Raw genomic sequence first — 24,696 nt, forward strand, 5'->3', positions numbered from 1 at the left:
TACTATCCTTTTGTGTAACTGATGCACAAGCCATATAAATTACACATCTGTTGGGATAAATTATAAAATTTTCATGGATGATAGATTAGATTACTCAAAGTTATGTTGAAACTTATTTCTAGAAATTTGGAAATAATTTTAATTGCATAGTATAATTAGTGTGAAACTTGGAGTCTAGATATGGATATGCCTATCAAGACAACATACAATATATTTGAGGTTTTCGAAACATTCTCCTGGATAGTAGAAAGCAAGTCTCCAAGGAAGAATGAGGAAATTACATTCATTAAGGTGCTTCTAGAATTAGGTATGAACAGTAAGGGTCCTCTCCAGGATTATATCTCTAGGATTTAAATTTATTTATATGACCCTAAGAGGCAAAAAAAAAAAAAAAAATTCGAGGATTCGATAGGGATAAAAAGAAGGGGGAACTTCACGTCAAGATTAGCATATGTTAACATTTGATGAAGTAGGAGGAATTTTTTTATAAAACCATGGAAAATTGGAAAAGATGCTCATTAAAATGATCGAGTTTTATTTAGATTAGAAACTTCTTAAAACTATTTTCTTAAATGGGCAACATTGTTGAAGTGATAACCACCACACTTGAAATGGATGAGCTGCTGTTGGGAAAGGTAAACCCAAAAGTGATTATTCCTAACCTTGAGGAAATGATCTCTCTCTCTGTCTCTCTATTTGGAGAAAGTCAAGGTCACACCAACAAAATTTATTTACTTTAATTAGACATTTTTGGATATTTATTTTAAAATTTTAGAGCTCAATTTGAGGTCTTAGAAAAGAGAAAGGGTAGTGAGGAAAATTCTCAGAGGATTATGATGATACTTAGAGGATATCAATAGATTAAGGACTTAAGATCCTTTATCTATCTTTGCGTTAATAGTCTTTCAAGTGAGTATCCTGAATCTTTGCGTTAGTAGTCTCTCAAGTGAGTATCCTGAATGTACCAATTGAATTGAAAAATTAGGAATAATCATGATTAACATTAATTGCTAAGGAGTTAATTAGTTAATACTCCCTCTCTCCTAAATTATAAGACACTTTTAGATAAAAATTTTGCATACCAATAAATCTCATTAACTACACTTAACAACCTTATCTTTTCAAAACAAAAATATAAACTTTCAAAAATACCCATCATTTAATATATTGAAAAGAGAAGTGATAAAAATTAATTATAGAAATAGAAAGGGTAATATTGAAATTGGTGCATTTAATGAAATCTTAATCTAACCAAAGTGTTTTATATTTTGGAATAAATAAACTTTAAAAATGCCTTATAATTTGAAATGGAGGGAGTAGATTAAAAGAAGTGCTAGAGAATATGAATATGAAATAATGAGTAATTTGAGATATCAGCCCAATATGCTAAGTTCAAAATCTTTGGAATTGTTTTCATCCTATTAGAGATAATAGGGTTAGGAGGTCAAGATCAACCCCACACACACACACACATTTTTTAAACTCTACGGAATAATTAGATATTTAGAGACTAAAGTATAAAAGATAAATAGATTTTAGGATGATTCAAGAAAAAATAAAGTTAGAACTTAATCAAGCAATTGTAGTGAATTTGTTCATCTTGACAAATATTACCTAAACTTGTAAAAAGTTTTTGAAATTCACACGATTATCTAGTGATATAATCTTGATATAATTCAAGGCGTCACTTGTGAGGTTTAGAAATCACGATAAAAAAAAGAAATCTTGTCAAGGTTAAACATGAACTTTGATGGATTTTCCATTTGAGAGAATTGTCTAAAGCCTTAGGAAAGAATTTTAAATTAAGGTAGCTTGCCACCATAGTCTCATCATGATCATACTTTACAAAGCTTTAAACTCCAAGAAGCATGTATTAACCTTGTCTTGATATGAGTCGGTTCTAAGAGGATACAAAAGTATTTTTTTTTTTTGGTTAAAAATCATCACTAATTTTAAAGGCCCAAAATTAAATAAAAAAGAAAAAAAATATTTTTGGGTAGCCTCCAAGCCAAGATCAATGGTCACTATTCAACGATGATTATTAGATATAGATTTGCAACTTGGAGGACAAGACAAGGAAGCTTTCAAGCAAGAAGAGTGGCTTGTTGAGCAAGCTCATTTCCATCTATAAATAGTGCTTGATTAGTCTTCTAGTGCATTAAGCGGTGAGTAAGAAAAGGAGGAAGAAGAAAGAGGAATGAATGCCGTGGGTAGTGAAAAAAGAGTGGAAGAGAGGACAGAGAAAGACAAAAGAAGGAGTTGCACGTGAGGAAGGAGTTGCACGTGAGGGAGAGAGAGGAAAGAGAAACATTTTGTAGCTTGAATTTGCAATAAAATTTCCTCTTTCATTTTCTTCAAATAGCTTGGGCCTTTTTCAATCACAAACCCTACAAGTGATATCAAAGCTTTAGTTTTTAATATGCTCTGTGGTTGCAACTTAGTCTGATCTTCACATCAAAAAAGAATCTAAATATTGAAACTATTTTAGATCTAGTCCGTGTGACATCATTGTATAAAAATTGTATGTGAGGGAGATGTTTCTCGTGCACAATTTGGAACTGTGAGTTCATTGGTTTAGAATCATAATTACTTAGTGAGATGTGAGGTTGCTAAAATCAAGTCTCAAGGCAAATCCAATCAGCGTCCAGTATCATCAAGAAATTAAATAACAACAATTATAGCATGCGGAAGACATGCATGGAGTCATACATGCTTGGAATGAGACTATCTCACCCCCTAAAGAATATGCAGCAATCTCAAGAAGTGGAAGATTAAAGCTGAAAAAGAAAACCACCATCGAGGAAGAGATGATGGAGCACGAAGCTTCCACACCAAAGAAGGCTTGGGATTTTCTTACTTTGCGATTTGCAAAGAAGAATGATACAAGATTGCAGCTGTTGGAAAATGAACTAATGTTCACCTCACAGCGAGGTATGATGATTAGCCCATATTTCACAAAAGTGAAATCTTTGTGCAGAGAAATTTTTGAATTGGATGAGGCATCCAAGATTGGCAATGATGGATGCAACGGATCATCACACATGGCTTGTGATATAAATACAGAGGATTCATGGCTGTAATTCAAAGTTGGCTCGTACGACCATCAATTGAAGAATTGGAGAATTTGCTGACAAGACAAGAGGTTATAGAAAAACAAATGGCTAGAGTATCCTTAAAAAGTGAGGAGGTGGCACTCTTCACCAACAAGAGGGGAAATCAATCTCTTGTTTAGAACAAAGACAAGACGCTACGAAGTAATCGATATAAGGGAGGTCAGTAGAAGCAACACCAGGATAATCAACAGTCAAAAAGCTTTAGATATCACAGTGGCGATTATTTCAATTCTGGCAAGAAGGGACACTTCACAAGAGATTGCCAGTACAAGAGCGAGTTGAAAGTAATATAGCAACGGTGAGCAAGTCATTGGCAGAACCTAAGTGGAATGTCAAAGCATTGCACACTCATTTAGAAACAATGTAAAATTCTTCCAATTTAGAAATTGCCGAAGCGCCTAGTTTTGTGGCTACCACAATAGAGGAAGAAATAGAATAGGCTTGTTGTTCTAGTCATGTGATTATAGCAACTATGGGCATGCCAATCAACACTACCATGCATATGATTTGATTGATCAATTCAACCTTGAAAAATCCTCATTGGTATTACTCTTGGTTGATATTTGCTCTAAACACTTGAGAAAGTTTATAAAGGTATTTGAAATTTATATTAACAAATTTTTTATCTTACCTACTTCATTAAACTCAACTTATCATAAAGGTATTTAAAGTCAAAAATTTCTCAAACAATCAATTCACCCTTTTTTAACTCTTTGATATTATTGTCATTTCTTTTAGAATATTGTATTAAAAGAAAAGGTTTTAAATCCCATACACTTATTGATCTATAATTGACTTTTTTAACCCATTTTAGTTTTTTTTAAAAACATGTCTTGAGGCATCAAATAGTATTGTCACATTGATATAAGATACCATACCAACACAATTACTCCAAACAATTTGAAATATCAAGTGCTTTGTAAATCTAAATGATGCTAGTGGTCGTACCGAGGGCCAATTTTTTTTTTTTTAACTTTCAAAAATGTAAAAATAAGTTGATATCCAAGCGTGTCATTATAATAGTCCTAGCCAAGGCTTCAAAAATGAGATCAGATTGACTGGTTCCTCAGTCTAGTCACGTACATGACCAAAACTGGACAAGCATAGAACCGGTCAAAGAGCAACTAGACCAGTCAAAAACCAGCAGAACCAATTCTATGCCTGAACTGGACACTACGCAAGTCCAAGCCTCATACAATATCTTCTGTTATAGATGAATCATCGACCTGATGAATGTCAATCAGTATAGTATCCACGCAAGGCCAAGATACAACCCAACAAGAACCTATGTCTCCCATAAATGAATAACAAAATAAATTCAACAAGACGTTGATCATGTGCTAGACCCTAAAGTCATAACTACCTGGGAAATACTCCTACAAAGCTTCATAAGTCTTGAATAACCGACAGTCACTCTCTCAGTTGCTGTTCTTATATCAACTTCAAGCGACCTAGAAAGAGACTTTTGTTCCACATCAGCAACATAAGATATATGAGATGGAAGAATCTCCATTGGATAGACCCCACTGCTTAGAAACCATTTGTAGAATCAGTCAGAGTTGAGAAATTGCACAATCAAAGATCATTAAATAGAGGGGGAAAAGCATCATATTGGTGAGACCATGACTCAGGCAATCACAGCAACAGAAAGCAGGGTGAAAAATTAATCTATGTAGTGTTTCAAACAGTTCTCGGACAAACCAACGCACCCAAAACCAGTGGAATTCCACGGAGACCAGATTAATTGATCAGACAGAGTAGCATTTTGCTTGAGCTTTGGTATCCCATGTCTTTAATCCAAACTAATCTAGTCGACAATTGAAGGCCCACCAAGAATTTAAACACTACTACACATCCAAGACTTGAACTTGAAACCTTTGATTAAGTTGGACCAACTCCCTTACTAGTTGATCTAAGCACTCCGTGTTCTGGCTTCCCTTTTTCAACAGATAACTACATAGTTTCATTTCATAAAAGTTATTACTTTGCATAAATTTCAGTTTTATATAATAACTTATAGAAATAGAGTATAATATATTGGTTCAATTCATGATTTGTAATTTACAATTATATCAAGAGTAAATATGTAAATTAGTTGCTGGTCAAAAAAAAAAAATGTAAATTAGTTAAACCATATGAGAATTTTTGTTGCATACATGAGTTGTTTCTCATCATTATATAACAATGAATCTCTACATACTCATAATTTTTTTTTTTTACATGTGCCATATTCAACATAAAATAATTTTTTTAATTAAAAATAACTAATTCAGCTAGTTTGGTTCAAACATTTTTCAGTGGAGGAGAGGGGCCTCCTACCACTCCCCTCTCCCCCAACTTAGCCAAATAAGGGATCCTCCCCTCACTTTCCCTCCTCTCAACAAAATCCCTCCCATCCCCTTCCTTTTGTTAAACCAAACACGGCATCAAGAATTGGAAGATTGCTTGCTCTTGCTGTGCCTCTTTGAATTGTTCTCTCATCAAATCCATTCATCAAAGATAAAATTCTAGCAGTTGCTGAAGCCTAACTTTTTTAAGTTCATCAAGTGACAAGTTGAACTTAAAAAAAAAATAAACAAATAAAAATTGGGGTGGGGAAACTTAGGTATTTAAACTTAATACACTTTCTTCTCATCAAACAAAAATAAGTGGATTTTAAATTTCCAAAAAAAAAAAAAAGTTTATATATGTTAATAACAAGAATTAGTGATATAGTAAAAATATGCACATATCCTAATTTGATTAAGGAAAAAAATGTATATAAGAATATAAGCTTAAATACCCAAGTTTTTTATCTTGAAATATATATTAAAAAAAAAACAGAATAAGCAACCTAAGATCAGCTAAAGTCAAAAAGAAAAGACCGTTAAAAGGGACCTTACCATTTCAAGCAGGCCATATCAAAAACTACTTTAAACTTTCTGCCAGTACTGAAGTCAACGAAAGACAGCAGCAACTCAAGCTGGTCAACTGCAAATTCAGCAAACATTAAATGACACTCTAGATTTTGCATTTACGAATCAAGTGAATCAAAATCACAATAGCCTAACAGACAAATTTTGCAATAATAGTTTGACAATAACAAATTCATAATTAATAAGTCGTTCAGGCAGTCCAATCTAATCCGCACGTTAGATTATATAGGACAAAGAAATGCTATTGTCAATTGCAATAATATTTGCAAATTCTATCTTGAGAAATTTTACATATCTTGCAAATTAAGTCACATATTTTAATTGAATTTCATATAACCAACCTCACATAGTGAGACAAAGCTTGTTATTATATTCTTTTAATTGAATAATCAATTTACAATTTTAAATATTAAGGCACATTTGTGGGAAAAAACCAAAACCAAAGCTAACAACCCAAAGGCAATTGAATTTGAAATTTAGGTCCATGAAATTTCATATATGCAATTGAATAATTGGTAGAATATCTTCCCAAAACATAAGAGTTTAGCATCATTAAGCATATACTAAAAGCTCATAATCCCCATCCAATTCAACCTTCTCCAATTTTGAATTTCTGAGAACAAAATTACAAATAATAGCAAAATGGATAATATTCAAAAATCATGGCAAATTATGCAAATTACACTAGCAGTATCAAAGTAAAACATGAGAGCAAATAAATTTTAAAAATAATTGTTAGTCAATATATGCATTAATCAAATGGGGCACATCTTAAGACTGTACAGAATTTTCAATTACCTAAAAGGATAACCAGAAAGAGGTCACTTGTTTAAAAAGGGAAACGGAGCTCAAGTAGTATACACAAATACCGATTTGGCTGGTTCACTAGGTGAAAGAAGATCAGCTGGTGGATATATTGTGCTTTTGTACTGGGAAACCCAGTGACATGGTTAAGCAAGGGGAAAAAAAAAGTGGAGGCAAGAAGTAGTGGAACTCTGGAGAATTGACTCAAGGGCTATGTGAAGGGTTATGGCTCAAAAAAACTGTTTGAAGAATTACACGTCAGTGCAAAAAACTGCATGTCAGGGTATATTGTGACAGCAAAGCAGCAATTAATATATCTCAACCTGGTGCAACATGATAGAACAAAACATGGACAGTCGACAAACACTTCATCCAAGAAAAAGTGGAAGGAATTATGTGCATGACATATATTCCCACAAAGGAACAAACAGCTAATCTCCTCACAAGGGGCTTACCACTTCATACATTGGAAAGACTCCTTGGTAAATTGGACATTATTAACATTTACAATCCAGCTTGAGGAGTACAGAAATCCTTATATTTCAGGATTATTGATGAATGGGTGCCAAACTGGCTTTTTACTATTATCATATCTGCTTTTATTATAGAGAAAATCTGGTGATTATTGAGAGATTTTTGGGATTGATTGTAGCAATTCTTTGATTCTTTTCCTGTACATAGTATTTGGGTTGTTTTGAGTTTTACCTCAGATTTTAGAATCGATACGAAACTTTAATCATCCACACTAGTAAGCTCAGATGGTAATATTCACGGAAATGGCAAGAAAATTTTCACCTGATTGAGAATAGAATTTCACTTGCACCAAATTTCTGATCTCTATGCGAGCTAACTGAACCTCCTCAATCACATCAAGCAGATTGCACAGAAGTGAACTTGTCATCTACATAGAATCTCACGTTAGCATCCCCAAAATATTGGAAATAATTTAAATGTTAGAAGCTATACTTGCCAACTTATAATTATATGCTTGCTTAAATAATTTAAAGCAATAATATTCCCAAGAGATAAAGGGGGGTACCAATAGAAAAGATCATGTATTAGAAGTTTTGATAAGGATTCTACTAGGGAAAATCTCAAGAACCGTAATCCGCAAGATTTTGAGTTACACTAATGGTATGAGAAATAGAAAGACAAGACAAAGTGGTACTCAACAAGATTTATGCTAATTATATGCTGCTGATTCATAGACCTAAGTAGACTTCACTTTTAATATGTAGATCTGAGGCTCTAGTTAACATACTAACCTATCTCGGATGTGTCACTGTTAGGCATGAAGACAGCCACAACACATTTGAGTGTAAAGTCCCTTTTTTTTGTTTTTTGGCCCCAACACAACTTGGGTTCAATTCACAAACGCCATTTTTTTTTGTTGGGAGGGGGGAGGGGGACTATGAAACGAAAAAAAAAAAAAACTCCTTTTATAATAGAAATCAGTTGTTATTTCTTTTTTTTAAAAAAAAAATCAGTTGTTATTTCTAAGCTTTTCTTTTTCCTGTACATTAATGACAAGGGGCCCATTAAATGAAACTAAAACATCTGTATTTGCTACAACAGATAATTAGATATTATAAGCCTACAATTTTATGATAAGAATACTAAGAACTTCCTCGTTTAGCAATCCTCAAGTGTTTGTATGCAGCTAAAGACGCTATAGTCAATAGTGAATCTTAAATGGTAATATTTCCAATCAACTAAATATTAATACGTGTGTTGTTTATTATTATTAGTACTATTTTGTGTTCTTTTTTTTTTTTCGAAGTGCCATTGGGTACATTTCACATCATGTGCCCTAGCTCCAAAGTTGCTCATATTCAAGAACAGTGCTTTTTGATGGGTTTGGTAAACCTAGGGTACGTCCATAAACTTTAGAACATTATGCAGTGATGAAATTCAACAACTTTTGCCAGATAAAGGAGGATAGAGTTTTAGAGGAAAATTTGTCCTCAATAATGCTCCAGGCAAAGATTGTTTTCTCACCCTATTTGTGGCATCATGCAAATGGTATCTTCAAGGGAATGTTCTTACTCGATTCAAGGAGAAATTGAAGAACCTTTTGCATCAAAGATTCCCATGAGTAAGGTGCCTTAGGCTTTTCCTTTTGCAAGGTAAAAGGCACAAAAGGTGCTCGCCACTTGGAACCTCAAAGAAGGCAGCATCTCTCATGATGCATGCTTGAGATGCTGGACTGTTTAGCCCTTGCCTAGTGCCTTAGACTCTAACGTGTGAATGAAATTTTTAATTGTAGTTTGTCATTGTCATCATAAATAATATTATATCAAATTATTAATATTAATAAAAAAATTATTCAATCATTAATCACGACTACTACCTCATAAAAATAATATAGTCCTTTAGAAAAGAAACTAAACGTCAATTAAATCCCATGCAACATCAGAATTAGTGATGCTCACCTGTGTTTCTCGTACCAAACATCTTGAACCATTGCATTTCTTAGTGGTATCAGGATTTAAGACAAACACAAAAGCTGCAAACGCATCCATGTTTGGAAAGCTCTAAATCCAAAAAAGAAAAAAGCATTAAAACAATAGAAGTGTGCATAATATAAAATTAAATGCCACCTAAATTACCTTCAAAATATTTTGATCATTCAATTTGTTGGAGATTATTATTGTTGATGAATCAGTAAGTACTAGTAACCTACATACCATAAAAAGACACATGTACATTTAGTTTTATAATTAGTCATACACTAAAACTCCAACTATATAGATACATAAGGAATTAGATCAAAGAGTTAACCTCTGGATGATGCAACCGCAATAGTTGAGAACAATTTCGTAACAAGCATCCCTATGCTCAAGATTTTCAATCTCCCACAACTAACAAAAGGGTAATAATGAAGACAGTTTCTGAGCATAGGTAAGTTTAATATATGTACAAGAAAACCACATGAACAGAAGAAATACCTGCAGATTTCTTGATATAAGCTTATAAGACATTCGCTTCTTCAAATAATCATGAAATAGTGTTATAGAATCAGCACTGTTCTGATCATACTCCAACTTGCAACAACTATGAAGGAATTTAGTTAAGGATTTTGCCTCATGAACCAAAGCTTCAAGCTCCAACGATATTGCCTTCATTTTGTTGCAAGAAACAAAACATTGTCAAATCAAGATTGCCAGTTGAACATGCCAAGCACAATATTCTATACATATACACAACTGCACCAACCAATTATAAATAGGAAGTATGAGACTGAAAAAATCAGGTATAATATGTAGAGGCAAACATTTTAACCAGCACATATATATACTCCCTCCAGTCTATAATAAAGGGAATTTTCTAGAAACCCTACTTGGTTCAAAATGTAGGGCATTGAATGGTTTTTATAATTTTTTCCAACTATACCCTTACTTCATTATTCCAATAAAAATGATAATTTGGAATTTTAATTGTCATTATTAAGGGTTGAAGGTATTTTGACTAGAAGAATAATATATTATTTCACTGTGCAGATATATATACACGATTACAAGGCTCACTGCACAAGGAAATAATCAGAAAAAATCAAATCACTTATTCACCCTCATAATCTTGTCTAATCATATCCCCATAAATCAGAATCATACCCCTATTAATTAGAAAAGAATATTTCCTAATTAATTATATTTCACACTCCCCCTCAAGTTGGATCATAGATGTTAATCATATCCAACTTGCTTATACAATTTTCAAATGCGGGCTTATGTAATCCCTTGGTCAACATATCAGCTGCTTGGAGACTTGTTGGTAAGAAGGTCAAACAAATGATCCCATCTTCCACTTCTCTAATAAAATGCCAGTCGATTTCTACATGTTTTGACCTTTCATGCTGTACTGGATTTAAGGCCATGCTTATAGCTACCTTGTTATCACAGTATAAATTTAGTGGTACATCTAGTTTGACATGTATTTCCTCAAGTATTCTTTTCAACCATATTTCCTCCATTATGCCTTGAGCTAAGGCCCTTAACTCAGATTCAGCACCACTCTTAGATACAACTCTTTGCTTCTGACTTTTCCATGTAACCAAGTTTCCCCACACGAATGAACAGTAACCAGAAGTAGATCTCCTATTTGGGTGATGTCCAACCCCAATCTGCATCGGTGTATACTTCTATGGTTCTCCGTTCATGTTTCTAAAACAAGCAGCCCTTTCCAAGGGTGCCCTTCAGGTATCTCAGAATCCTGTATGCTGCTTCCATATGTTTTACCTTTGACTAACACATATATTGACTAGCTACACTTACTGCAAAATCTATACTGGGTCGTGTATGAGAGAGGTAGATAAGTTTCCCCACGAATCTTTGATATCTTTCTTTATCAACTGGTTTGTCTTTTTCCTCAACTTCCTTTTCTCCAATTTTCTTGGTCTCTTCATCAGAGTTTTCTTCCTTCTTTGTGAACTTTGGCCTCTTCTTTAGAACAACAATGGGTGTTTCAACAGGTTTACACCTTAACATGCCTGTCTCTTTTAAGAGATCAAGTATGTATTTCCGCTGAGATACATGAATTCCCTTCTTTGATCTTGCAACTTCCATTCTCAAGAAGTATCTTAACTTTCCTAGGTCCTTGACCTTAAACTATTGACTCAATGCATTCTTAATTTTTATGATTTCCTCACTATGATCACTAGAAATAACTATATCATCAACATACACAATGAGAATACACCTCTTACCTCCTTCCAGTTTAACATAGCATGATTTGATAGTCCTTGTTTGTAGCCCTGACACTTCAAGACTTGTGAGAATCTATCGAACCATGCTCTTGGTGACTGCTTTAATCCATACAGGGATTTCTTCAACTTGCACACTCGATCACCTTTGCCTTGATCAAAACCAAGAGGTAGAGTCATATACACTTCCTCTTTCAAGTCTCCATTTAAGAAGGAATTCTTGATGTCTAAGTTATGCAAAGGCCATTCGAGGTTTTCCGCTATAGATAGTAACACTCTGATGGTGTTTAGCTTGGCCACTGCTGCAAAAGTTTCTTGGTAGTCAATGCCACATGTTTGTGTGAACCCCCTAGCTACTAACCGGGCCTTCAACTTTTCAAAGTTCCCATCAGCTTTGAATTTTGAGGTGAACACCCACTTGCATCTTACAAGTTTCTTTTTCCTTGGTTTATTCACAATTTCCCAAGTCCCATTTTCCTCTAATGCTTTCATTTCTTCCAAGACAACTTCTCTCCATCTTGGTGATTCCAGAGCCTCATGAATATTATTTGGAATACTAACATCATCTAGGTTTGCAATGAAACCTTGATACCTAGGAGATATAACTTCATAGGACATATATTTTTGAATTGGATGCTGTATACAAGATTAGGGTTTCTTCCTGAAGGCAATTGGCAAATTTAGATCACTATCCAATTCTTTCCTGGCATCATTATTGACATTCATAGCCTCTATGATGTTCTCATTTCCTTCTACAGGATCTCTTATCGATTCTAAATCAAGGATTGCCTCAGGTGTGGGAGGTTTAGTACCTTGCTTCTTCTTCCTTTTATAGGTTATGATCTCTTTTTCTATGGTACTTGTGCCCTTGTTGTCCTTTGTGCCTGCATTTTCTTTTGCTTCTAGAATAAAAGAGACAGACATTGGCTCAAGAGAGTTGAGATCAATAGATGGAAGAGGGGAATACTCAGAGTGACTGAAAGTCATGCCAAGTCCCCCCTTGAATTGAGGGAGGAGGATAAAAGGAGTCATGTTAAGAAAAAGTGACATCATGACTAACGAATAGATGCCAGGAAGAGGGATCAAAACATTTGTAGCCTTTTTGAGAAGAATAACCAATGAACACACACTTGATGGCCTTAGGTTCAAGCTTAGAAGTGGGGTTAAGATGTACAAAAGCTGAGCACCCAAATATTTTCAAAGGGAGATTAGTTTCAAGATGGTGAAGAGAATGTATTTCATGTAGGCGATCAAGAGGTGTGATATAAGATAAGACTTTACTTGGCATTCAATTGATGAGGTAAGCAGCAGTAAGAATGGCATCACCCCAAAAGAATTTTGGCATGAGTGGTAAACATAAGGGCACAGGCAACCTCCAATAGGTGTTTATCTTTACATTTGGCAATACCATTTTGTTGGGGGGTATTTGTACAAGAGGTTTTATGGACGATGCCCTTCGTTTTCAAAAAATCACTCAGTTTTATTCAGGTATTCAGTACCATTTTCGATTTAGAACATTTGAATGGAGGTGTGAAATTGGTTAAGAATCATGGTGTAAAATGTAACAAACCAAGCACACACAAGTATGGTCATCTACAAATGTAACAAACCATTTGGCTGGAGTCCGGTTTGGAACACAGGAAGGACCCCACACATCACTATGAATGATAGAAAAAGGTTTAGATGGTTTGTATTCAGAATGCGGAAGTGAAGAACAATGGTGTTTAGCCAATTCACAAGTATCACAATGAAAAGTAAAAATTTTATTGAATGAAAAATGAGGAAACAAACGACTCAAGTATTGGACATTGGGATGACCCATTCTTTTATGCCATAACAAAATATCATTATTCTAAGAGGTGGACACAAGATTACACTGAATACGAGACCAAAGACTACTCACGGTTGATTCATTAAGGTAGTATAGCCCATCAAACTCCTCAGCACTGCCAATCATCTTCCTCGATGTGAGATCTTAAAAGATACAATTAGTAGAGAAAAAATGAGCACTACATCAAGCTTGTTTAGTCAAATTGCTTATGGATAACAAATTACAAGCTAAGCATGGAACATGAAGAATTGAATCCAGTTGTAAAAATTCAGAAATAGTAATGCTTCCCTTTCCAGCAATAGAGGAAGATGTTCCATTAGCAGTATCAATTTTCTCATGTCTACTACATGGAAAATATGATGTGAATAATGTGGAGTCTGCCGTCATGTGATTTGAGGCCCCAAAGTCAACAATCCACCAGGATTTATGGAAGGAGGTATTTAATGCATAATGATTATTACCTTGCTTAGCCACAGAATCAGTGTGTGGGTTTTGAGATGGTTGCTCAGGTTGTTGTAGAGTATTTAACACCTCCAGGAGCTTAATTAACTAGTCTTTATCCATTTGAGAGATAGCAACAGATTTGTCTAGGGCATTTTCAGAAGTAGCTTGATATCCACGTGCCTTACCCTTGCGTGGTTTCCAATCACTAGGCTTCCCATGAAGATCCCAACACTTGTCCTTTGTGTGTCCAGTCTTTTTACAATGATCACACGAGATTTTCCCTTTTGTCTCTTTCGTACCTTGATCAGAGTTCCTACTTACCAAGGCAGAAGGTTCAAAAGAGGAAGAAACAAGAACAGGGTTAATAAGCATCACCTTTCAGCGAGAAGTCTCTCTACAGACTTCTCCAAATGCATCTCGTGCTGAGGGTAATGGCGAACGAGCTAGGATTCTGCTTTGGACATCATCTAATGAGTGATGAAGACCAGCCAAGAATTGAAACACCCGCTCATCCTCAACTCATTTTTTGTACCTTGCTGCATCACGGGCACAGGACCATTCCTCTTCTATGTTGAGGTCGATCTCTTGCCATGATGCAGCTAGTTCTAACCAATATTCGGTCAAATCATGTTCAGCTTGTTTAATCTGCTAGCTTTGAGTTTTTAGCTCATATGTTCGAGCACTGTCTTCACCAACCGAGTATGATTTTCAAACAACTTCCTAGATGTCTCTTGCAGTAGGCAAAAACATGAAAGAGTGTCGAACCTGTGGAGTCATAGTTGTGACCAACCATAAAGCAACTAGTGAGTTCTCGGTCTCCTACTTCGACAGGGCTGCTGCGTCTGACTCGTCTGGTACCTTAGAAGTACCAGTGATGAAGCCCAATTTGCCATGACCACCAATAGCGATCCATATAGTTTGAGCCCACTCATGGTAATTATGTCCGTTAAATTTATCGGACACCAAGAGAATAGAGGACCCTTCGGCAAAACTCAACCCGAGGGGAGTTCCACCATGGGTGTGCGATAGAGTTCTCGGCGCTCGAGCCCATAGACGAAGGTCTCAAGTTGCTCGACTGTGACTCCTCTACTGGTTGCACGATGTCGTCTACGTTTTCTAGGTCAGAACTGTCGATTAGCTCTGATACCATGAAGGTATTTTGACCAGAAGAATAATATATTATTTCATTGTGCAAATATATATACACAATTACAAGGCTAACTGTACAAGGAAATAATCAGAAAAAATCAAATCACTTATTACCCTCATAATCTTGTCTAATCATATCCCCATAAATCAGAATCATATCCCTATTAATTAGAAAAGAATATTTCCTAATTAATTATATTTCACAAGGGTCCACACACGTGCCAATAAAGGTTGTTGAGTGTCCATGCATTAAATGAAAAAAATAGCCATAAGTCAATTTAAACTCCCAACGATTCATCTACTCACATCCCTCTTTCAACGGCCACATTCTTCAACTAGTAAGGTTTTTTTAGTCTCTTGCCTTCGATGGCAGATACAGTGTTTCTAGAGGAAACTTTTGTTGTTGTCAAAGATTCTTTGATAATGAGGATGCCATGAGCAAGATGACTGCAAAGATGCCTGCACAAGAAGACGATTAAGCACAGCATTGTCATTTGCAAAGCTGGTCAGCTTAGTGTTTATGACAAAACACAATTGTGTTGCTGTCATCAACAAGGTAGCACCATTGGAACAAAGTGTGACTATCTGCATGTTTGGCTCTTCACCTCCAGACCCGTTCAAACATGAGTCATCTTCATCTATAAAGGTTGTCTCTATATTTAAGTCGAAAGCTAAAATGGGAGTTGTTGCATGCATTCCTACCATGTTGATTGAGGCGGTTCCATTATTTGCAAGAATAGGAAGCCAGACTTTGTAACCTTCCATTGAATATATGGTTAGGCGGGGCAGTTTGGTTTTCTAAATGAGCCAACTTGCGTGACCTTTTAATTTCTCTTCCAAATTGAGGTATTTATGGAGAAGGTGAACCTGCCATTTAAATCTCATCCAAATGTTATGATCCAAATGCCTCACCCACCATTTTTATTTTTATTTTTTTTTTTCAAAGCTTCATGCCACTTCCTATTGTGCTAATGAGAATCTTCTAAAAACTGATGGCTTAAATATTCATGATCAGCATTAAGAAATTAATATAATTAATAATGGTGTTTTAAACAAGTCAAATATTATATCTATTCTGTTCAGGGGCATAATTAGAAAGATGTAAAAAAATTTTAAAGATAAAGTTTTCAACTGACTTCTTTTAAAACTATGAAGTAGTTATGAATACCTTATATCATAGAATGGAGGGAGTATATGTTTAATGTCTTTGCTTTGTAGATCAATATATCAAATAAAGATATATGGATAATCAACTTTTTATGATGGACAAAAGGGTTGGAGAATTCATAACTGACATTTACTCTTTGTCCATTTCTTAAACAAACAGACGGGCTTTTGGGAGGAGAGTAGCCTAAAAGAAGCGTTTATTTTCTTTAATCCAAACTGTCAAGTAGAGAATGGTATCAAAATAATAAACAAATTTTCTCCACTCCCTGACTTAGAGAAAAATATCTTTCTTAGAGAAAAATTTGTTTTGGGTCACTATAGGACAATACTTAGAGAAAAATCTTTCTCTAAGTTGAGGAGTGGAGAAAATTTGTTTTTCAGCAAGAGTTTTGGGTCACTATAGGACAATACTTAAGAAAAATCAAAATACTTCTATTGAATGAAGGTCTGGTGGAGAAAGATGAACAACTTCTTCAACACGATGCGCTTGTATTAGCAGTAGGGTTAGACTCAACATAAGTTGTATTTCGTGAGACAAATTCTGATGTGGAAGTTATAGATCACTAGCTAACAATAACCAAAAGATTCACAAAGTTCAGAACTAAATATTTTCATGCTTGACAAGTCAGCGAAAAGAGAGCAAGAGAGAAATTAATGCCAAGTTTTCAAATTGTGGAACTTTATAGCCAAAAAAAGAGGTAACCACAAGTCATAGTATTACTTATTTTGATTTTTTTTTTTCCAACTTATTTCCCATTCCAATACCACAAATAGCGCCTATTTCTCTTGAATTATCTTCTAATAAATATTAAAAAGGCAACATGAAGATTCAGAAAGCCCCCGTCACTAGGTCAATCAACATAACTACAAAATACACATACCTGACATTTTCCTTCAGAACTGACCAAGCTAGAAAGGATGAGACTCTTAGATGGAGCATTATTGGAAATTTTAGATGAAAATGAAGCACAAGTTGGCTTCAATTTTTGACACTCCTGAAGTGCAGAGGTCAACTGCTGTACCCTTTTCTGCTAGTAATAGAAGCGCACATCACAAACTACAAGAAACTTAGATAGCTAAGAAACATGCAACAGAATACCTGTAATATCTCACGCTTCATATGCATTAGTTGCAGTTTGGCCTTCTCATATGCTATGCTATACAGCACCATTCTTGTTTCCATAACTCTGAAAATAATCAGAATTATCGTAACAGTTTTTCCATGGCAAACCAAAAAGAAAAACATAATCCACACGCTGCCTTAATTATATGGAGTAAGATAATTACTTTCTATGACTTAGAATGCTTAGAGGCTCGGTTATTTTCTGCTGAAATCAAAACAAGTAGAATCAATGAGAAGGAACATGGTCCAATCACCAAAAACACATCTTTATATGTGATTATTAGACAAACCTGAGAATGAATTTCCGCACAAAGAATCTCAAATTTTTTAACCCTCCACAGATGAACCAAAACATCTTCCAGCATGCCAATCTAATATAGTGAATTAGCAAGAACATGTCATATGTTTAGTTTTCACAAACTTTTAAGAAAAATGACATGGGTAATGAAGTGAAAGAGAAATAATATTCACAAACTTAATCTACATGATGTCTTATTTAATTTTCTACCCATATGTGATATTCTTTTGCATGGAACATACCATTTTCAAATTTAGCTTATTTGATGACGGACCAAGCAAATATGTTGTACTCCCTGAGAATTTTCCTAGAATCTGCAAGAAATATGTACAGTCAAGAGATGCAATGATACAACTGAAATATGATTTAACTTTAACATAAACAGTAATCATACATTGACATGATTTTTCAACGTCTGTTTTCCAAGCTTCTCTCTATCACTTCTTATATCATCTGACTGATGCAAGATTATCTGTAAATCCATATTCTCATTTGCATGGACCTGTGAAGTACCATCAATTCTCCTCATTTTATCTACAGTGTTGTCTTCCCTTAGTAGTTTGGTTTCTTTTCTTTTCTTCCCAGAATGATTTTCCACACAAAATTCATTAGAAGGGCTGTCAGCTACTCGGGTTTGTAGCACCTGATGGCAGCTAACATTGGAACCATCTGAGTTGTGGTGAGGTGATTCACTGGGCAGCCCTTCCACAAGAGGTAACAAAATTGATGCTTCATGGATTGGACTTTGTTTCACACCTTCTGTATTGGCGCTCAGAACTTGTGCTTTCTCAGCCAGACACTCAGCTGAATTATTCCTGTACATAGCCTAAGTTACCCAACCAACAAAATCAGTGTCAGATCAACACGGATGAAGGGAGGAATAACATCATCAACATCAACAATATAAAATAAAGGAAAAATCAGAAGTAACGTTTCAATTAATGGTAAGACATGCCTAAACTCTTCTTAGGCGCATCTATTTCAAGAAAAAAATTTTGCAGCATTATTAATATTAAGGGTATGTTTGGTAGCACGTGGCAACGGCGTAAGAAAAGGTAGTTATGAGAAATTAAGTGTCAATTTGCTTTTCAATATCTCTTACACCTTTCTTATCAGTCATCAACAGTACTATTTCTTTCTATTATTTTTTTATAAAGAACCAGAGTGATTTACATCTACATTACCTCCTCTTTTTGCCATCCTGCAAGCAACCATACATAACCTAAGAAAACCAAGAATTTTTGTAACGTGTTTAGACAAAATCAGTACTGACTTGAAGTTTTCTTTGAAAATTTCTTGAGGCAAAAGTTCAATTACAACTGGACCTGGCAGGTGAACATTCAGTTCACAATTTATATTCCTCGTAACAGTAATAATCATAATGCTGTTGGGAACCCGCAAGTACAATACAATTAAAGATATTGGAAGTTTAAACATGATATAACATCAACGTAACCAAAGTTGTTTGAGATGGCCTTCTTCCAAAAGCCTGACTTCTCAAAGGAAGAACCAGAGTCTAAATAGATACGTGAATTTTACATAGAAAGGTACAGAAAATAATGGAAGCGAGAGGAGCACAATCCATAAAAATCAATGAATTAATATCAAGAATGGACTTGTCTTTAACTACTGTAAAGATGTCTCTAAATTTGTTCAAACATATGGATCTTTAGTTTTCTTCTTACCTTAGAAAATGGGACGACATCTGCAACTTCAAAAGCTGAGCTTTCATTGTTTGTAGATATGGGCATATCCATATGTTTAGCTGCCGTAGCCAGAGAGCTACCTTCATCAAAATGCCCTGAGCCGCTACAAGCAGAAGCATTCTGCTGATCTAGCTGTTTAAACTTGCTAAAGCAATTCTTTTGGCTCTCTAAGGATGGTGATGACCATTGGTCCAATAATTCCAAAGGGGAAGAACATTTTTTATGCATATAAACCACATTTTCATCTTTTATTGTCTCAACTGTGCCATCTGCCAGGTCAAAATTTATCTTTTTCGCTGTTGAATGAAGCATATATGAGGGAGAAGCAGCCATTTCCACTGGCTTGGGATTTTTATTATCATGAGAAATGTCAGCAGTACTGCAACAGTAAAGTTCTCCTGCCTTTCTGGAGAACACAGTCTCTTCATTTTGACTAAATTTGCCCAAATTCATTAATGATTCAGCCCCATGAACATCCATTTTGGCCAAATTCTGTTGCCCTATATTCTCTGGAGTAACAATAATCAGCTGGTTCTCCAAATGAGTATTGAGATTGCCAATATATTTGTGCTCATTGTCTTTCAGATTAACAGGTGTAGACCCCATAGAGTATTTTGATAACCTTCTTTTTGATCTGTCTATTCCCTCTCTAAGACTTGATGTCCCAGAAGTCCCAGGATTTTTCAACTTGGAAATGCTTTTGCGTATAGATGATGGAGTCTCTCCATTTCTTACATATTTGCCAAGTAATAAGGTACCTGGCAGATTTAATGAAGGAGTATTAGCTCCAGCAGGTCTAGATGAATCAGGAGAAACCATTAATAACGGCTCTCTTCCAGAAAATGTTGATGGTGTTGATCCCTGTATTGGATTTTCATCTACTTGATTGTGATCAATGTCAGATAAATGCATTGCTTCTTTCAGATTAATTTCCTTCACCTGGTTTTCATTTAGATAGTGATATCCAAGATCATGCTTTGCTGACACCTCCAAGCAATCATCAACCTCTGGTAGGCTTTTCATACTAGCACCAGTAAAGCCTAATTGCTTTTTGGCTGGCCCAACAGCTTCTTTAACAGACTCCCTAGTTCCCTGCATACACATATTGATATTACACACACACACAAAGCAAATAAAACCTACAATGCTTTTAAGCATGTAACTTAACCAAAACAGCTGCAGATACAAGAATAGACACAAACCGCCACTGCAAGCAATGCATGCCAACAATCTAATTTGATCAATCACATAATGCAAGCAAGAAATTTTGTCTCCAGAAATGATGATGCATAAAACATAGCCAAGGGAGACACATCCAAGTAGATAACACAAACACAAAATGTTAGAGCTCCTCTGAAAAATAACAAGAGCATTATGACAAAAAAGTAATGCAAAATTAGAATTGAAAGACAGATAGAACTAGAAGTGAAACATTCAACATACTAAAGGAATAAACAATCCAGGAGGCCTAGAAAATCTTGCAAAAGTAGCAATTTTCTTTTAAATTGTGATATTCTTCCCAAACCATCCATAGCACATAACACAGAGTGGAATATTCCATGCATAAGCACCCCGGCTACTCAAGTGCCTGCAATTATTTAAATAACACAGAAGTTCTGATGTGCAGTGATAGAAAGAAGAAGAGAGAAGGAACCGAGAAATAGAAGCTGAATATGAATTCAATAATTCAAAGTTTGAAAAATGAGTACTATATTGCCTCTTATTTATAGGCATAAGATCTATTCTAATCCTATTCAAACCCTACTAATACAATAATGATTAAATATCAAACCTTAACTAACCCAATCATAAATCATAAATTATAAAACTCATCTAAATCCCAAATATTCTAAAATAAATAGATGTCCTAATCTTATCAAATAAATATATCTAAATCTATTTAAATAATCTAAAATAATATAATCTATTTAGATCCTAACTAATTATTAATTACATAACAAGTTCCCTCAAAAATGAAGGTATCAAACACTACAATCTGAAGAATAAAATATCCAACAACACAAATTATTTACAAACAGGTTTAACAAGGGGTCATTGGTCTAGCCTACAAATTGAATCATCAATAGACCACTGATATCCTAACCAGGTTTTCTACTAGAAACCATTTTGACAGACATATGTCCAAGCTTGGTATAATCCTGCATGTATTGGCTGTAAATAATTCAGATCAATGTACCCTCATTTTAAATCCAATTTACATTACCATCTGCCAAAGGAATTACACATCCGATAGAGACATGTATGTTGGGATGTAAATGCACAAACGTTCACATGAAGACCAACAAGCTTATTCACACATAGGTCTCCATAGCTGTAAGATATTATTCCTCCATGCAAGATATATAGAAGTGTAAATTGCCCTTTTAATAAATATCTTGGTTTCATCATTTTTAATATCATAGTAGTAACATTATTGGATATGAGTAGTACAAAAAGGAGGGATGAGTAGTGTCTATGAATGAAAATCAGAATGAACATCAAAAGATTTCAAGGGTGAGCTTCATGCTGATGGAGCTAAGAGACCAAAAAGAGGAGCTGCATGCATGCCTCTAGTCTAAGAAAAAATACTCAGAAAAGCTCACCCCATACCAAATACATCTCTAAAAACTTCGCAAAATAAAAACTGCAAACATCTCCAACATGAATATCAACAAAGAAGACAAACATTACTCCCAAAGGGAAATATATTCAAGCATGAATGGATGAGGTTACTTCACCACTCTCATCATCACCCTAATACTTCTAATAAGAATAAATCCATCATTGCCATCTAACTAGAAGGAAAAGGCCGAAGGTAGTAAGATCACGAACAAAATAAAACATTTGATCAGAAAACATAAATAACAAAAACAAGAGCCTATCTTGATACCAGCATAATGCATGAATGCCAGGCATTCATTAAAAATATTTCTTCCATTGCATAAAAAAATGCTTTAAACAAGTGAAAATAGATATGTAAAGCAAGAGATCAAGACTTCAATTAAATATTAACATGACATACTGCTTACATTGATTGTACAATCAGAGCTTTGGATTTTGTTGATGGAAGCATCAGCAACTGTATTATCACCTTCATCAAATAAGAGAATACTGGTGATTTCATTAATAGGAGAGCTCTTGAAAGATATATTTATCTCATCCAATTTTCTTGGAGGCAATGACATTTCATGTTTTGGAGCATCATTTATTGCTGAATCTGATTGGCTCCTCACCCCATTGTTGTTCTTCCTAATTGGAGATGCCTTACTTGGTTTTGATAAACCTGAGCCATTAGAATCTAACTTGGGGGCAACAAGCAAATCCTTGCTTCCTTCTGCTAAAATTGATTCTATTGAAGGAGAAAGTCTGTCATAATCAAATCTACGTGGGTTTTCTCCCACAATACTCATATCATTTGAATCTTTACTAACACATGATGTATCAGCAGGAACTAAGGGCTGAGGAGACAGCCTGGTAACTTTAGTAAGTTCCATAAAACTTCCTGATGCAGTGGGGCCAGAAGTTTGGCTAGGAGTTTTCTCTTCAAATGGAACGGCAAATCTAGTAGGGGTCTTAAGATCTCCAGTATCTGAACAAGCAAGACTACGGTAGTGCAATGAAAATGCAGTTGAATCCATCGTAAGATCATGATTATCATGTGAAGCGGCAGAGTCAGAGAGCTCCCCAGGTCTGATGAAACTTGCAGATACAGGTCCATGAAATTCATCTTCTGAAAAATGGAATTGGAACAAATTTAACACCAATGTCACGCAAGACATGTGTTCACTAAGAACAGATTAAATTAAAAGCTAATTTATTACGACAAATGTTAGCCTTCCAGTCAGGGTTCTCTCGTGCATATCAGCCACAAAAGTCTTTTTCCCCCGTTGATATAAACCCATTATCAAAACAATAGCATCCCAATTATTTAGTCGGGGTTCAACATCTTTTACCAGATTGATTAGATACAATCAGAATTCCAAAGTCCCAACAAACTCACAAGAAACATAGACGAAATTAGACATGTTTTAAGTGGGGAAATGCCCATTATTCGTGCAAAATTATTTTAAAAAAAAAATGGGGGGCTGAACCCATAGAAACCACTTCCTGCTCCGTTTTCCTTCCCACTTATTTTGCACTTCTCCCAACACACAAACAAAACTATGAGAGAACAGGGACTAGAAATTGCCATTGTCAGTTGAGGCGACGGAGCCAACAGTGCTACTGCCCGGAGAAGGAGAACCAATTGGTTTCAGGAAGGACTTTCTCACATTCACAGATTCACCATCGTCATCATTGTCGTTGCCATTCCCGCCTGAATTGCGCGGGGTCGACAACTCTTTGAGATCCTCCTCATCGCTATCACCGGCCAAGTCCCTAAAAAACCCTAGAACTTCGTTCTCCGGACTTTTCCCGTCGGTGGGAGAGAAGGGTTTGGTGGATTCGAGAGGCGATTCAGAGTCTTCATCGTCCCTGCGAAAGATGTGAACGGAGGTAATCTCATTGTCGGCGAAACTAACACGGCGAGCTCTCTTCTTTTTGAACGCAATGGTTTCATCTTCCGTTTCTGTGTTATTGGAAGGGTCCATTGCTGATAGAGAGGAGCTTTGAACTTGGCATACACGTGCGATGAAATATCACAAGCTTTGCAAAGTGGAACTTCAAATTTTCTTGTAGGAGGGAAAGTGAAGAAGCTGCCACATTTAAACAAAAAAGAAAAAAATTGGGTCGGCTCTGAAAATAAGGTGCATTTTACTGTCGTTTACCAGACAAGGAGAGGAGATTAATTTTAATGTTATTTATACGGTACTTTATTCTTCATTAGGTTCATCATTACCTTTTTATTTTTAATAAATATTAAAAAATTATTAAAAAAATAAATTGTTTCAAGTGTCCAAATGCGGGTGCTGTCAACGAATAAACTCGACAAGTTTTTTAAAAATAGAATAAGAGCCCATTTCTTTAAAATTAAAAAACAAATAATTTTTAGATAGTCCAGAAATTTTATCAAAATAAATTTATTTTATAAAGATTTTATAAAAAGAAAGTATTATTTTTGTTTGGATACAATGATAAAAAAAGTAATTATTAATTAGTTATTTTTAAATTTATGATATTTTCCTTTATTTTTGTTGTAAAAAATTATTATGATAGCGATTGTTTAGGTTTCAAATGCGGAGCATCATGCTACTTTAGAATTATCAGGCATGTTAAAGGAATAAATTCTCAAAAGAGTGCTTTTATTAAGGGTAAAGATGCATTTTTGCTCTTGAAATATTTCCCGAAAAATACCCAACACCCTAATGTTTTTGATAAAACAATTTTGTCCTTAAAGTTATTAAAATGGAGCATTTTTTTAACAGTCAACATCTAAGGTTAATGTTGAAATTTTGACGGAAAGGGCAAAAATACTCCTTTTTAATAACTTTAAGAGCAAAATTACT

General features: G+C 34.9%; 1 protein-coding gene across 5 annotated transcripts; it reads right to left on the minus strand.

The window, feature by feature from the left end:
* Positions 1-4,149: 4,149 nt before the first annotated feature.
* On the minus strand, positions 4,150-23,975 carry LOC129318494 (uncharacterized). 5 transcript variants are annotated; one of them, XM_054963300.1, is made up of 16 exons: positions 23,442-23,975; positions 22,282-22,982; positions 19,232-20,344; positions 17,941-18,372; positions 17,789-17,860; positions 17,539-17,619; positions 17,413-17,450; positions 17,225-17,312; positions 17,007-17,156; positions 9,781-9,951; positions 9,614-9,693; positions 9,442-9,511; positions 9,265-9,366; positions 7,628-7,733; positions 5,996-6,083; positions 4,150-4,642 (listed from the first exon to the last, which is right to left on the minus strand). In XM_054963300.1, exons 1-16 carry the CDS (start codon positions 23,839-23,841, stop codon positions 4,447-4,449), a joined length of 3,888 nt encoding a protein of 1,295 aa, XP_054819275.1. In that variant the 5' UTR covers positions 23,842-23,975; the 3' UTR covers positions 4,150-4,446. The 5 variants fall into 5 exon arrangements, with proteins under 5 accessions (XP_054819275.1, XP_054819272.1, XP_054819276.1 ...); XM_054963297.1 differs by having other exon boundaries at positions 17,413-17,453; positions 23,442-23,974; XM_054963301.1 differs by having other exon boundaries at positions 17,007-17,153; positions 23,442-23,972.
* Positions 23,976-24,696: the final 721 nt, after the last annotated feature.

This window comes from Prosopis cineraria, unplaced genomic scaffold (genome assembly GCF_029017545.1).
Source record: "Prosopis cineraria cultivar Desert tree isolate PC_DT_omini unplaced genomic scaffold, ASM2901754v1 PC8, whole genome shotgun sequence".
NCBI lineage: Eukaryota > Viridiplantae > Streptophyta > Magnoliopsida > Fabales > Fabaceae > Prosopis > Prosopis cineraria.

Bases quoted from the DNA above. Each gene is read 5' to 3' on its own strand.
- LOC129318494 (XM_054963297.1), bottom strand. From the start codon at position 23,841: ATGGACCCTTCCAATAACACAGAAACGGAAGATGAAACCATTGCGTTC. The intron at 17,861-17,940 runs GTATGATTACTG...TATTTCTTGCAG, and splicing joins CGTTGAAAAATCATGTCAAT to ATTCTAGGAAAATTCTCAGG. The intron at 7,734-9,264 runs GTGAGCATCACT...GATTCTATGTAG, and splicing joins GTTTGGTACGAGAAACACAG to ATGACAAGTTCACTTCTGTG.